The 14,177-nt window shown below is 34.7% G+C and overlaps 2 protein-coding genes across 2 annotated transcripts; both read right to left on the reverse strand.

Moving 5' to 3' along the window:
* Nucleotides 1-1,406: 1,406 nt before the first annotated feature.
* Nucleotides 1,407-3,087, reverse strand: LOC310741947 (RING finger protein 223). Its single transcript, XM_083570366.1, has 2 exons — nucleotides 2,845-3,087; nucleotides 1,407-2,220 (listed from the first exon to the last, which is right to left on the reverse strand). The coding sequence occupies exons 1-2, from the start codon at nucleotides 2,942-2,944 to the stop codon at nucleotides 1,538-1,540; spliced, it is 783 nt and encodes a 260-aa protein (XP_083426492.1). The 5' UTR covers nucleotides 2,945-3,087; the 3' UTR covers nucleotides 1,407-1,537.
* A 1,694-nt stretch (nucleotides 3,088-4,781) lies between these two features.
* cUnh1orf159 (chromosome Un C1orf159 homolog) lies at nucleotides 4,782-10,555 on the reverse strand. Its single transcript, XM_083527164.1, has 9 exons — nucleotides 10,471-10,555; nucleotides 9,803-9,878; nucleotides 9,538-9,595; nucleotides 9,057-9,146; nucleotides 8,595-8,633; nucleotides 8,191-8,322; nucleotides 8,004-8,029; nucleotides 7,865-7,895; nucleotides 4,782-6,277 (listed from the first exon to the last, which is right to left on the reverse strand). Exons 2-9 carry the CDS (start codon nucleotides 9,863-9,865, stop codon nucleotides 6,162-6,164), a joined length of 555 nt encoding a protein of 184 aa, XP_083383290.1. The 5' UTR covers nucleotides 9,866-9,878; nucleotides 10,471-10,555; the 3' UTR covers nucleotides 4,782-6,161.
* Nucleotides 10,556-14,177: the final 3,622 nt, after the last annotated feature.

A 14,177-nucleotide genomic window follows, 5' to 3' on the forward strand; every position in this document is an offset into this window, starting at 1 on the left:
TCTGGTCACATGAAGATTTGCATGTGTGCGGCTATAGCCAGGGTTATGCTATGCACCCCTAAATAGCACTTGTCTGGTAAAACAAAACTGATTCTTTATTGATCTATCATATCTTAGTGTCTACCAGGATTTTTTGGGAGATCAATATCCTTTCACTTAACTGTATTTACAAGTGGATAAATCAACAAAAATTTGTAAAGAAGAAAAGAGTCTAAGTGGCATGATTTTTACAAGTATCATATATTTAGGGTTTCATTTGGTTGATACAAATCCATTGAAAAATTGGAACTGGCATTGAAATCAATAACACAACCTGTAACTATATTCACAAATCTGATTAAAGCAGTGACATGATTTAATAGGTAATATAACCTAACACATCGTTTAAATATGTCTTTGGGCAGGTATTGTTTAAATGACCTTTCAATAATTTACCCTCAAGAAGAATTTGTTCTTACATCTGGCAAATACATCTATGATTCAAACATATGGCTTAAAGCATGCCTAAACTTGACATGATTCAAAACACAAGGAAGACATAAAAATCAAGACTTTTTTGTAGAATTTGCATCATGGAGATGCATTAAATTTCCCCTCCTTGAATAAACAGCTGAGTCACTGAGTAAAAGATTTAACCTGCAATTTGAAAAGCAGAATTAGTACCATAAACTAAACTAATCTATTAATTGTTAACACACTAGTTCCTGTACAATACCTTCTCAGTTACAGATTCTTCGATTCAGAATTCTTGGGTGAATTTTCGTACATCATGGCCTATTAGCATGAAGGTGTTTTCCATGGTGAGTAGAAAACTGATGTAAGTCATTCTGGATAAATATAAACATTAATGTAAACTGTAGACTGCAGGCATTCCAACATAATAGTGAGTAATTATGCATATCCTACTCTTACATACACTTGTCCATTGGTGGCAGCAATTAAATCATTTTTTGATTTAAGAAAATAGAGTGAAATGGACAATTATGCTCATATGACCTTTAATCCCATGCAAAAAAACAACAAAAAAAACAACATGAACTCACTGTACCTATATTATTATTTTTGTATTATTAAATTTTACAAAATCTGACTATAATATTTTTCAACAGCAAACTAAAATTAATTTGTCAATTAATTATTATTAATTATCAAATAAACATTGAGTTTTTTTTCATAACACCACCAGAAATCAAATTTAATTCAAGGTTGCAGCAAAACCTCTCACTTTCTACCAATAATAATACAAATGTTTGATGTTTGGCTCGTTTGATTTTAGCAGCAATATTAATTTTCAATTTTTTGTTTTTTAAGAAAATATAGATTACAGAACTCCGGAAAAGTTCCGCTAAAGCTGTATGGCAGAGTACACAATGCCCAAGATGTTGGAATCTCTATCATTGTGGAGGAGTTCATTGGAATCACTGCATCACTGTGGCACTGTCTTTATATAGTCCTGAGTAGATTTTCATTTCAAGTCCAAAACTCACTGCAGGTTCACCAGAAGAATGCTATCCTGAAAAAGTTTTCCTGGAAACATTCACGTTCGGTCGCTGGTTGAATCTGTAGGAAATGTAGTCAAATTTTCATCCCTTTTTGTAAAGCATCCTGAATTCAAATCCCGGCTGAAGATGCATTGGATGGGCCAGATGACTATGATGATCAGAATGACCAAGACAATTAGGAAGATCAGCAGTCGCTGCCACCTTCTTAACACACCAGGGCAATTCCGCAGTCTGTTCCTATTATTTTCTGCTTCCTCCTGTCTGTTCTCATCCTGTTGCTTGCTACCCCCAATGTCGATGCAGACACCATTGGGTGTCTGTGCATTTGAGCAGCAGAGCTTCTCTCCATCTATCCATACATATTCCTCTTGCTGTTGGTGGCTGGGCAGTTGCCCTAGAACCTCTTGGCTTGTGGTCAGAGCTGGTGGACCATTTTCAGGGACAGTAGTTGGTTGTCTGCAAAGGGGGCAGATGATCTGGGTGCCTTTCTGTTCTGGCGAAACAGCGATGAAGCGTGATAGACACTCCAGACAGAATGTGTGATTGCACTGTAGAACTTTGGGTGTCTTAAAGGCGTTATCATATGAAGTGAAGCAAATGGAACACTCTGGAGTGGGATCCCAGTCTTGATCCTTATCTTTAGTAGCAACTGTCTCGTGTGTTCCTTTGGACATTGTCTTCAAACTTAATAATTCAGGTTCCTGCATCTTGCTGGCTTCTGTAAAAACAGGTAAGGAACCTAAAATTAACCAGTGGCTTGATGAGTTTTGTTAATAGATTTTCATGTATTAAATATCATTTATCTTAGATCATTAAACAATGCCTATTTATGTAGCACTCAACCCGTAGAATACAGTTTTCAGAATTGTGTGTTTGTGTATATAAAATAAAATTCTAAATAAAGACTTTCCTGAAGCGCTGAGACATCATCTGAATCATTTTACTCTCAATCTTAATTTCTAATCTATAATCCTTATAGTAATTTATACAAGCATTACTTAATTTACATATAATCTAAGATCATCTCAGAACAAAAAGATGTGAAATAGGTTTCTATTTCAAAAAAGACCATTTTGTTAAACAATGGTTCTTTGTTCTTTTTTTTTCCAGGAGATATAGAATATTTATTGGCAGGTAGTAAAACAAAAAAAGCGCATGATAGCAATATAAATAAACAAATAAATAAATGTTTCAATTACTTAATGTATCATTAAAACATTCCTGATATTTAATTGCTTTATATATAGTCAATTAGTTATTCAAGAGCATTGCATCAACAAAATGTATTTATTTAGTATTTTAATACTATTATTAAGTGTATACTGTCACAACATTATCTTACCATTAAAGATGAATAAATGGCAGCGTTCTTCTTTAGGTGCCAAATCTTGTGTGGAGAAAAATTCTGTGGAATTGTTTAAAAAATGGCCAAACAGCTTCATCTCACTCTAGAAATTCATCTTAAAAGCCTACTCCTTTTGTAAATCTATTATTTATTCTGCCTCTCCACTCAGAGTAATTGTGCCCTACCTGTCTCATTACCTTCCTATGATTCAGTAACCTTAATCCCATTGCAGACGTCAGACCAAACAGGTGGGAAGCAAAAAAGAAGGAAGGACTTTCAGGAACCGATAACGCTAACAATACAAACAGTGAGGCACGTGCGCGCGCGCACACACACACACACACACACACACACACACACACACACACACACACAGGTATCAATGTACTGCACATTAAGAGTGACAAAGCACTTTCCTATCATTGTTCTTTGACTAAGCTGAAATAAAAGACAAAAACTTTAAGATTGTATGCATATCAGTAATTGTTTAAATATACAGGTTCTGTATATATACAGAAATTGTAAATATACAGAAACTGTAAGGGGATACAGTTTGTTGGAATTTCATGCTGTTCACTTTATTTTTATTTTACATAAATTCTAAAAAAACGTGTATAAATAATGGTCACACATTACAAGCCACTGGTTAATGATTATTTAGCCTGCACCAACAGCATTCCACTGTATTTCCTACTACACTAAAATACTGATAACACGTCATAATAAAAACACATCCGTTGAGGAAATCAAACCATTACCAAGAATCACAAAAATAACAACAGCCTTTCCCTGAATAACCCACCACCTTCCCACCACTTTCCCAGTTAGTTATGTAGAAATAAAGGTATTTAACAAGACTTATGAAACGTTTCTCGATTTATTGAAGAACTTTGGTGTTTTTCACTTTTTTCTTTTTCTCAGTAACAAGCAGAGATTTTTTTGTTTTATTAACTTCAAGAGACGGACACACATGAGGCTGGAGAGGTTAAGACAGTATTTAGCTACTATGGTACAAGTGATAAGAACTCTTTTGTTTTAGACAATAAGCATACAAATATGTTTAAATAAAAGTTTTCTAATTGTGTGAATGCTGTTATTGCAGCACAGGCTTTTTTATTATTATTATTATTATTATTATTATTATTATTCCAATAGGAGAACTTTGATCAGGTTTGAAACTAAAATTGCATATATGTACTGACAATATTTTTTGACTTTGTGTACAACGTACCCGTTTGCTATCTTCATTTTTGAAGAAACTCTAATGGTGAAACTCTGATTAACAGCTTTAGTCATTGATTTTATGGTGGCTTTTAAGGAAGTATTTTTGCATTGAGTTTACTAAGAGCTCAAAGTCCATCAAACTGCTTCCTTGTTCAGTATTTAGTGCCTAAACACAATTATCAATTCATGAGCTTTGGCATATAGCCAGAATAGCACAAAACCCAATTCTCAAAATAAATAAATAAATAAATAAAAGGTTTTGTTTGAATTTTCTGATTTGAGTTTATTGTCAGTGAACATAATTTTAACTGCTCAAAAAGTCTCATTCAAATAGTAATTATTTTTTTTTAAAATAACCATGAAGGGAATTCAGGCAAAGGCTGAAGAATCTAAGAGGATCTTATTAGATCTGAGCAATTCTCTTAGTACCATTTTTGATGTTTACCAATACAGAGCCAGTAAATGATTTTAGATAGATAGGTAGTACACAAATATTAGCCTAGATGTAATACTTCCTTTAAAAAAAATTCAACCAGCAACATATTTCAAATTAGTATAGTGTTCCTAAATAAATAAATAAATAAATAAATAAATAAATCCCACTTTTGAGCGGCAAACTAAACTGTATACTATGTCATCATAATTTGCTTTGCATCAGTGACTTAATGTTGATTAAAAAAATGAAATTAATGTCATGTCTTTAAACATTACACTTTTACTTCACATTTATTACAAGTAGAGCACCAACATACAATACATCTCCAATACATACGTCTCCAATATATAAACAATCTGTATATGATTACCAGTCGCTGCACAACAGCTAATAAAACAGTATTACAAACTTTAAGGGTCTTTACAATCATAGTAATATCCACAACTACTACTACACTTTTCATTAAATTTCCTTTATTTTTGCTAATAAACCCAGCCAACCAAAAACACAATTATTCCAAAGACTATAGAAAGTAGACCCCACAACCGATTGCAATCACATCCTAAAGAAAACCAACTAAGAAATAAAAAAAAATAGAAAAAAGGGATAAAAGTAAATACAGTCAAGACTGTTTAAATGCATCTGATTTAATTAAAATTAGTGATCTATTGTATAAATATTTCTAATACTACCTATAAATATCCCCAAAATTCAACAGTTCACTTTTTAAGGCCTAACTCATGACAACACAGTGTATACTGCCTCTTTATGGCACTTTAATGGTACAAGCACCACAGATCACATTCAAAATCTCACACTGTGTTTCTGTGGCAAATAAACATGACAAATACAATAGTCTGTTATTCTCGGTTAGTTTGGATCCAACAGGGAACGTAAATGTTGTTAATAGAATAGTGCAATCAGATTAAATCATGTGTTTTTAAAGCTTGTTACTTGGCTATATTGTAGTGCTTTAACAGAGGGGACAGTAGGTAACTTATGAGTGACTTTTATATTATTAGTTGGTGCTTTAAACAAGCCCCAATACAGCCCATTGCAATTATATGGAAAATGTGCATACAATCCTTCATACAAAAGGTATAATATTTACACAATTTGGCACATTCTCTAAATACTTCTGCAGCATTATCAGGCTCACATTCATCTGCAAAATCCGAGCCACTAAATGACTCAACTACTGTTTTTCTGATAATACATATAATTCTGTTTATTCTAAAAAGAAGGTGGTCAAATACTCCTAGAAAAGATGATGGCTGCTATTTGGTCCAAAAATAAGGACAATGTGCAAACGTTTTTCACTTTAAGGAACTCTTTTAGACTGACGGACTAAGGAATGACATGAAAATATTGGTAATAAATATTTGTTACAAATTCTAAGAAAATACCTACAAACATCATTTTAAAAAATAAAAGATTTTCATAATGCACTGCAGTCTTTAAAGAAAAGTGAAATAAATTAAAAAAAAAAACGTGTTTTTCTGTGCAAACAAGGATGGGAAATTGTGTACAAAGAGGGAATATTTAAAAACAAAGAAACAGAAAAAAAAACCACCCACATCTTCAGCCCACAAAAAGGGGGCGTAAACATTATTACTAGTAATTGGTGTTGCATCTTCCTCTGTGGAGCTTATCTTTACTGGACAGTTACATTATACACCTTTGTTACATGTCCCACTGACATGGTTGCACTGCTGCCCACTGCAGCAGCTGCTGAAGGCCGTTCTCTCCGGACGTATCTGGGCTTGCGCACTGCAGATTTGAACAAATGAACAAAATAACACACTTCATCCATCAAAAGGCAAAACACTGCTGGCTTTAAGACTTCGGCCCCCACAGTACATAGGCTTGCTTTTGAGTACAGTCTTTATTTTCTGACATCACTAAGCTGGCTTTCTTTAGAAACATCCCATCTCATAATGTTTCCATAATGTATTAGATTGTGAAGAATGAACAGTGATAATTTACCATGGAGCACATCCAATAAAAAGCCTGCTTTTACAATTACAATAACAACACGATAAAACAATAACTTAATTAGGCACAATAAAATGCAATAACAATAAATCGTACGAGGAAACAATGTAAAGATCAAACAGTTATGATAAATGCTAATGTTAGACACTAAATGTGAAAGTTTTTAAAACAATAGTTAATACAATAAATCTTTGCCAGTTGCCTGCTGACATTATATAAAGTATCATGCGCTTGAGGCTTTTTGAAAAATATTCACATTTATGCAAGACTAAACTTTATCTTTGGATTGCAAATTAAATTCTGTTTCAATAGAATGTCAAAGTTTGATTGTGAATGTGAGGATGTGATTGAAGTTGGTCTAATTAGGTAGCTCCTAATGAATTAACCTCATACAACATTGTGTATGTAATGCTCAAGCATGTTTCGCACAAATGAAACAGACCTTTTTTACAGAGGTAATTTTGACATTAAATATTAAAACAAATGTGTGGTATTGTTAGCAATAGCATGAGCTAGGGTTTTGTTCCATTTACGTTCCTTCTATTGCTCAAGTGTAAGGGGATCTCAGCTGGGAGTTTTTATTTAATGTTTTTTGTTTTTCTTTTACTGCTAAATAAAATTTCCCAATTTTCTGGTTGTATTTTACTAAGAAATAATTATGTATGGTCATTATACCATTGCTAGGAAAACAAATCTAATGGTGGTCTAAGACTAACATAATACAGTACATTTTTAAAAATTCAAAAATGTTTCTGACATATCCAGGTCAATATAGATCTAACTTTTATTTGGAAATAATTTGGCAGTATGCAATGCTCTATCCAGCTGTGTCTTCTTGGGAGATGTTTTTTTGTTTCATGTTCTTGAGCAATAAAATAAACACAAACCCATAATGTGCTGAACAAATGAGTTACTCAATATTAAGTTCATGTTCATAAAACTGATGTACTAATATATCATGCTCACAGTTGTTCTGTTGTACTGAATATCAGCACAGCTGTCATTTTCCCAGAGCAAACCACTACACCACCACCACTCTTGTTTATCTGATACTGCTTGATTATTACATTCTGAGATGCTATTGGTCATGTCATTTCTATCTGTAGATAGATTTGTCTTGCCTTAAGTTTGCCTATCGCTTTCAGTAATACAAACTAATATAGATTTTTCTCATTTGCACATATCACCATGTTTCATATATAAAATGTGATGTCTTCTTTACTGGTCTAAGAAAGCAACAACATTTTATTATCTTATTTCCTTATACACTTACACATTCTTCCTAGTATTTAGTTACAGCCCTGATAACATGATAACATTATAATTCTAATTAAGAAGCAATAAGGAAAAAGATTTCCTTACCTGAGGATGATGTAGCAGGCATCATAACAGCCTGGGGGGAAAAAATCATTTGATAATTTTTTTAAATAATTTTTGTAATAAATTACAGGGCAAAAACAAGAAAATGTGTAATTTAAGATGCAGATTTTCAAAAGCTTACCGTTTCACTTGGTTGAAGAATAAAAGCTAGTGGAGAGTAAAAACACACTTTCAATATTGTCATAGATCAAACATTTACCAAACGTATTAATGAATGAGCTCAGCCAACAATTTAGAGAAAGATGTCTTATATTTCAGCCTATGGGGTGTGCATAATCCTATAACTTGGATTATTTCTATTTTATTACCTTTGCGTCTATAGAAGACACCAGGAAGATGGTTCGAGCGTTTGAGGTAGAAGAAAGAAGCAACAGAGAGAATGAGGAAGAGACTGATGAACAAAGTGCCCAAAAGAACAGACGCTGCTACACCTGGACCACCTGCCAATACAAAGAAAACATGTAAAAGGACTTGACGTGCAAAATTCTCCCGCGTTACACGACATGTCAAAAATCTACTTTATTAAAATTATGTGTAATTTTTGAGGCATTATATCCACATCTGCACTACTGGCTTGGTGTAGAACTGCAAGCTATCCAACTGCTAAAACTGCTGAAAGCTCCAAGCGATACATAGAAAATATGATTGCATTGAATTAATAGTATGCAGTTACAGCCAAATGTTATTAAAAGTTGAGATGGTATAAACTCACCTATATTGATTATTGTGGATATTGCAGTACCGTTGACTGCTAGTACAAAAAAAAGACAAAAAAAATAGGAGACTAATTATTACAACTGAAAAAAACTAAACAAGCCACAAGCCAAAAATGGGTCATGCTATGCTTTGCAAAACATGAAAGCCAGTGACAGTAATATATTTTCCACACCATGATCAGTTTAAGTACTTAATTCTGATTGGCTGGAATGTGTACATTCAAACCGTTGAATGCACAACGTGTTCCAGTCATTTACTCACCACTGTAAATTCGCTATGTGACAATAATAACCTACAGCTACAGTCTCATACAGAATAAAATAGCTGACGTGGCACAGACGCAAATAATTCACATGCACAATCTCTCTGCTACTCTCCAACAACCATTTATTAGAATTAATTTATATAAATAAAACCTTCATATGTATCACCTTGTATTACCTCGCCAGACACTTACAGGTGTTACACAGTGTCAGGTTCCACAGATCTGAAGTCAAAGTGTCACACTTCACACACCGAACAGTGCTGTTCTCCACTTGGGGACACCCTTGTGGACAACAAACGTCATCATTGGATGATTTTATGGATATGTACTTTCATGTAATATTAAACTTAAAGTTACATGTGAAAATGAAAGCACACCAAGAAAAAAAAAACATAATGGCCATAATGCAGAGCATCACGTTTGGCATAAAACACACAGAGCACATCAGCACAAAAATCTGATGCATCATGTTTCATTTCATATGTAAAGCTGTTTAAAAATTCACAGCATCTTATGTCCCAAATCTCAAAACCTAAATTTTCCACTACAACAGCATTCACATCATGTGTGCATATTGTAAAAAATAAAAAAATGCATTCTGCTATGAAAAGGAAGTGAACGCATTTGTGAAAACACCAGATAAACGAGTACCACAGTAAAAAATAGTACCCACAAGTTTCATTCGTTTTCTGCGTTCTTCTACAGCAATCATCCGGGTTTTCTAGTAGAGCCTAGAACACAAACATTTCAACAACTGACATATTCTATAGTGATTGGTCTCATACACGATTACTTCACCTGATGCATGAACACAATGATGTGGTTGATAACTTTGACTCTTGTATGTATAACCTACTGTATGTTGGTTGACTGTGTTAAATACATTTTGCATGTGATAAAAGACTTATTAAAAAAATGCAAAACTGCAAAACACACACCTGGATTTCTGGAATTTCTAAAGCAAAAAGTGCAACCCCGATGATGTAGTAGACTCTAATCATTGTGATGCAGGTCCTGCAGGTGATATTTACATTTACATGTATGGCATTTGGCAGATGCACTTATCCAGAAAGACATACATTTATCTCATTCATACAAGTGAGCAAATATAGGTTAGGGGCCTTTCTTAGGGGCCCATGAGTGGCAGCTTGGTGTGGCTGTGATTTGAACTTGCGACCTTCGGAGCCAAAGTCTACTGGTTTAACCACATTCCCAGTATTAATACTGGTGTGATCAGTGCTATTGGAAGATCATGTGTGCAGTATGTAGATCTCTATGACGCCTAGTGCATTGGCGCTTAAATACAAGTCATACTGCCCATCACACGTGTCTGACTGATACACATGATGACCTGTGCTTGTTCTCATACAGCCATGCTTTATCCTACCCAGAGTTAGTGCGGGATACCTTTAGCATTTAGCCAAATCAGCTACATAACCTCAACATCTCTCTAGCATCTCTAAACAGTATGGCTAGACAGCTAATATAAGTGTGCCGGGTGTTTTAAATCTCACAGACCGCATCATTTCCTGTTAAAATTAAATCATCCCGAGACAAACAATCACAATCTAAGGGTTATTCGGGCTAAAGCAAACACACGACTTACCTTATCAAACATCACAACTTGTAAGACGCGTTTGTATATCAAAGCACTTCCTGTTTATCATTTCACCTGCCAAAATAAAAGTTTGTTTGCCTCTACGTGTATAGTATTCCTGTATTAATTGTTATATATATATATATATATATATATATATATATATATATATATATATATATATATATATATATATATATATATATATATATATTTAATTTATATTAATTTACAAAATGGTGTGACCTTACTTTTGCACACTTTGTACACTTGCACACACAAAGTCAAGGATTTTGTAGGATCCTATTCAGGTGTATGATTAACCAATTATACCAAGCAAATAATGGTATAATTATTATTAATGGTGCTAATGATGATCAATCTCATATGTAGGTTGAAACACAGTCATTAACTGAATCAGAAATAGTTATGTAGGAGGCTTAAAACTTAGTAAAAAGCAGACAAACTCTGCTACTTAGGTGAGGTTGTGGAAGACATTTTCATGTCTCAGGTCATACACCATGGCAAAACTGAGCACAGCGGCATACCCAAGGTGGTTATACTGCATCAGCAAGGTCTCTTCCAGGATTTCAAAGCAGACTGGGGTTTCAAGATGTGCTGTTCAAACTATTTTGAAGAAGCACAAAGAAACAGGAACTGTAGATTTCCTTCAAAAACTGTGCAAGTGTGCATAGAAAACTTATGCTGTTTTGCAGGCAAAGTGTCACACCAAATATTCATTTGATTTGGATCATTACTTTCCATTTTGTTAAATGATCAAAGTAAACATTTATATTTTTAAGCATTTTTTTCACAACTGCCTAAAACTTTTGCACAGTACTGTGTATATCAAAAATGTGATGGATTACATAGTGTAAATGAAGGCAGGTGAGAGTCTGATGAATATCTCTTGTTGATGTAATTCAAGTTCTCCATGCAATAGAAAGTGTGACATGACACATAATCTTAAGCAAGCACTGATTCAGACCAATTAAAATTTAACCCAGGAGTCAGGTTTTATTCATTATTAGACTACTTTATATTATCAATAACATTAAAGTCATAACAGGGTCAAATGCATATGCATTCAATTTTGATAAACAAATTTAGTTCAATGTTTAGAACTAGCATTAATCAGAGTTTAAACAGTTCAATGGCAATTTGTTGGTTTGTGTCCATTTAAACCCCATGCTTGTATTTTTATTTCTTAAAAGTGATGGTTTCCATAAGCAGTGACTTGTTTTCAATCGAGTCGTTCAGCCATTTCTCACGGAATATCGTTTTTCCAGGAACATGCGTGGTCTTGCTGAATTCTAGCTGAAATCGGACTTGCACAGGATTAGTTTGTGGTTTGATTTTGGAGATGCTGATGGTGAAGTAGACCGACGCTGTGTGAGCAGGTATCGGACGGCGGCTGGTCGGGATGCTCCACAGCGCCCTGTAGAGGAACTGCTTCTCATACTCCAGTTCACGCTCCTGCAGGAACTGAACGCTGAACAGCCATTTCGGGTTCATCTCCCAGGTGCACATGTACTCCTCGATTTGCTTTTTTCCTACACTGAGTGTAAAGTCCTTACAAGCAACCCAGTCGATGTTCTTGATCTCGAAATCAGGCTGTGTGCTCTCCTCCGGCTGTGGATCTGGCTGTGCATCTAACGCACTCTCGATTTCAGAGGCTCTGAGATCCAGCAGATCATCTTCTACTTTAGGATCCATTGGGTTATGTGATTATTGTCAAAGGATACTCAAAAATATTGGAAAAGTATATATGGGAATACTAATCTTCGCAGGGTGCTAGGCGCATCATCAACATTCGACACTTCCGCCGTGTACAAGCATTGCCATGGAAACGCTCAACAAATAAACGTCTCTCTCTCTCTCTCTCTCTCTCTCTCTCTCTCTCTCTCTCTCTCTCTCTCTCTCTCTCTCTCTCTCTCTCTCTCTCTCTCTCTCTCTCTCTCTCTCTCCAAATATATAATTAAATGTGGGTTTTTTTGTATGCTTTATCAGGAACACCTATTCATACAGTTATCTAATCTGTCAGTATTGTGGCAGCGATACAATGTAGAGAATACAGATACAGACACATTAGAATGGTCGCCCGCAGGGGCCACATGAGTAGAGAAATCATTAACATGATCAGTGTTTACACATAGATCAGGGGTGTGAATCTCAGTGTCAAATCCGGCCCGACGTACAATTATATCTGGTCCACGAGATGATTTTATAAAGATCTATTATTATTGTTATTAATGTCCCGGCGATATGAAGCGCTGATAACCCAAACTACAGATCCCATAATGCAGCGCTTCAGCTGCCTTACCGAACGCTAGACTACCTGGGAACATTCCAGCGTCAATCAAGTCAAGCTTCTGTTGATCTTTTTAACCCTATTGTACAGTTATTGTGAAACAGCGCCTCACAGTGGCGAAGAGAAAAGTTGATTCTGAAAACAGAGCCTTTCAAAACCGATGGGTTTCTAAGACGGAACTACGAGACAAAACATCAAGAAAAGCTGAAAAACCTCAATGCAGAGCAGAAGATACAGAAAGAAGTTAAAGAAGAATCTGACATTTCAGAAGACGTTTTTAACCTGAGCAAAATCACAAAATGAAGCTGGTGTGAAAACAGAGAAATCAGAGTCACATCAGCCGGTTATTTACTGAGGGAGAGTTTCTGAAGAGCTGCATGATGAAGCTGTGAGACGTCTGGTGTTTAACAGGAGATATTTTTATGGAGAGCTAAATCTTTTAAGTTCTTTAAAGTTTAAGATTATTTTTTATAAAATGGCATAAGAGCAAATAAATCTGGTTGTTTTGATTTGTTGTTATTTTAACGTTTACATAAAAGCACAATTTCTATTGATTTGTTACGGGTTTTTTTGCAGCATGTTCATATTTCTAACTTGTATAATTTTGACAGGAGATTTTTTACATTTTAACATTGTTTTAGTGTGTTTAATAAATGTTTATACTCTTCGGCCCGCGACCTAAAGTGTGCTTTGAGTTTTGGTCCCATATTAATAATTAATGATATTTATCTAACATATAATTAAAGGTAAATTGAGCAATTTTGTTATTTCAGAATTGTGTATCAAACTGGTAGCCCTTCACATTAGTCGGTACCCAAGAAGTAGCTCTCGGTGTCAAAAAGGTTGGTGAGCCCTGCTCTAGAGTTTACTCAGTGTGGTGCACAAACAAACAAACAAACAAACAGAAACTACAACAGAGCCACACCTCTGTGGATAGAAACATAGGGAAATCAAACTCAAAAGTTGTATTTGCAGAAAAAGGCATCATTAAATGCGAAACATTTCAAAACCTTGAGGTAGATATACCAAATAACAGAAATCCGAAGCTGGAAAAGGCACAGACTCACCAAAACTTGACAGAATAAGTCTGTGGGACTGTAGCATTGTCTGATGAATTGTTATTTCTGCTAGGTCAGAATAAGGTCAGAAATTAACCAGATTTGTTTTGTTGTTGTTGATGTTTTCTTAGCACACTTTCATACAAGAATACTATATTACTTTAATCCTAATCAATTATTCTGTATGCATTATGTAGTAGCACAGGAGATTTACAACATGAAAGAGCACCTGTAAAATCTGTAAGAACTGTGTGATGCAATCATGTCAACATGAACCAGAATATCTCAAATTAACAACTGATTCAATAAACTTGTTAGAGGGCAAAGGGGGGACATATGCATTATTA

The sequence above is a fragment of the Silurus aristotelis genome (genome assembly GCF_946808225.1).
Source record: "Silurus aristotelis genome assembly, chromosome: 2".
Taxonomy (NCBI): domain Eukaryota; kingdom Metazoa; phylum Chordata; class Actinopteri; order Siluriformes; family Siluridae; genus Silurus; species Silurus aristotelis.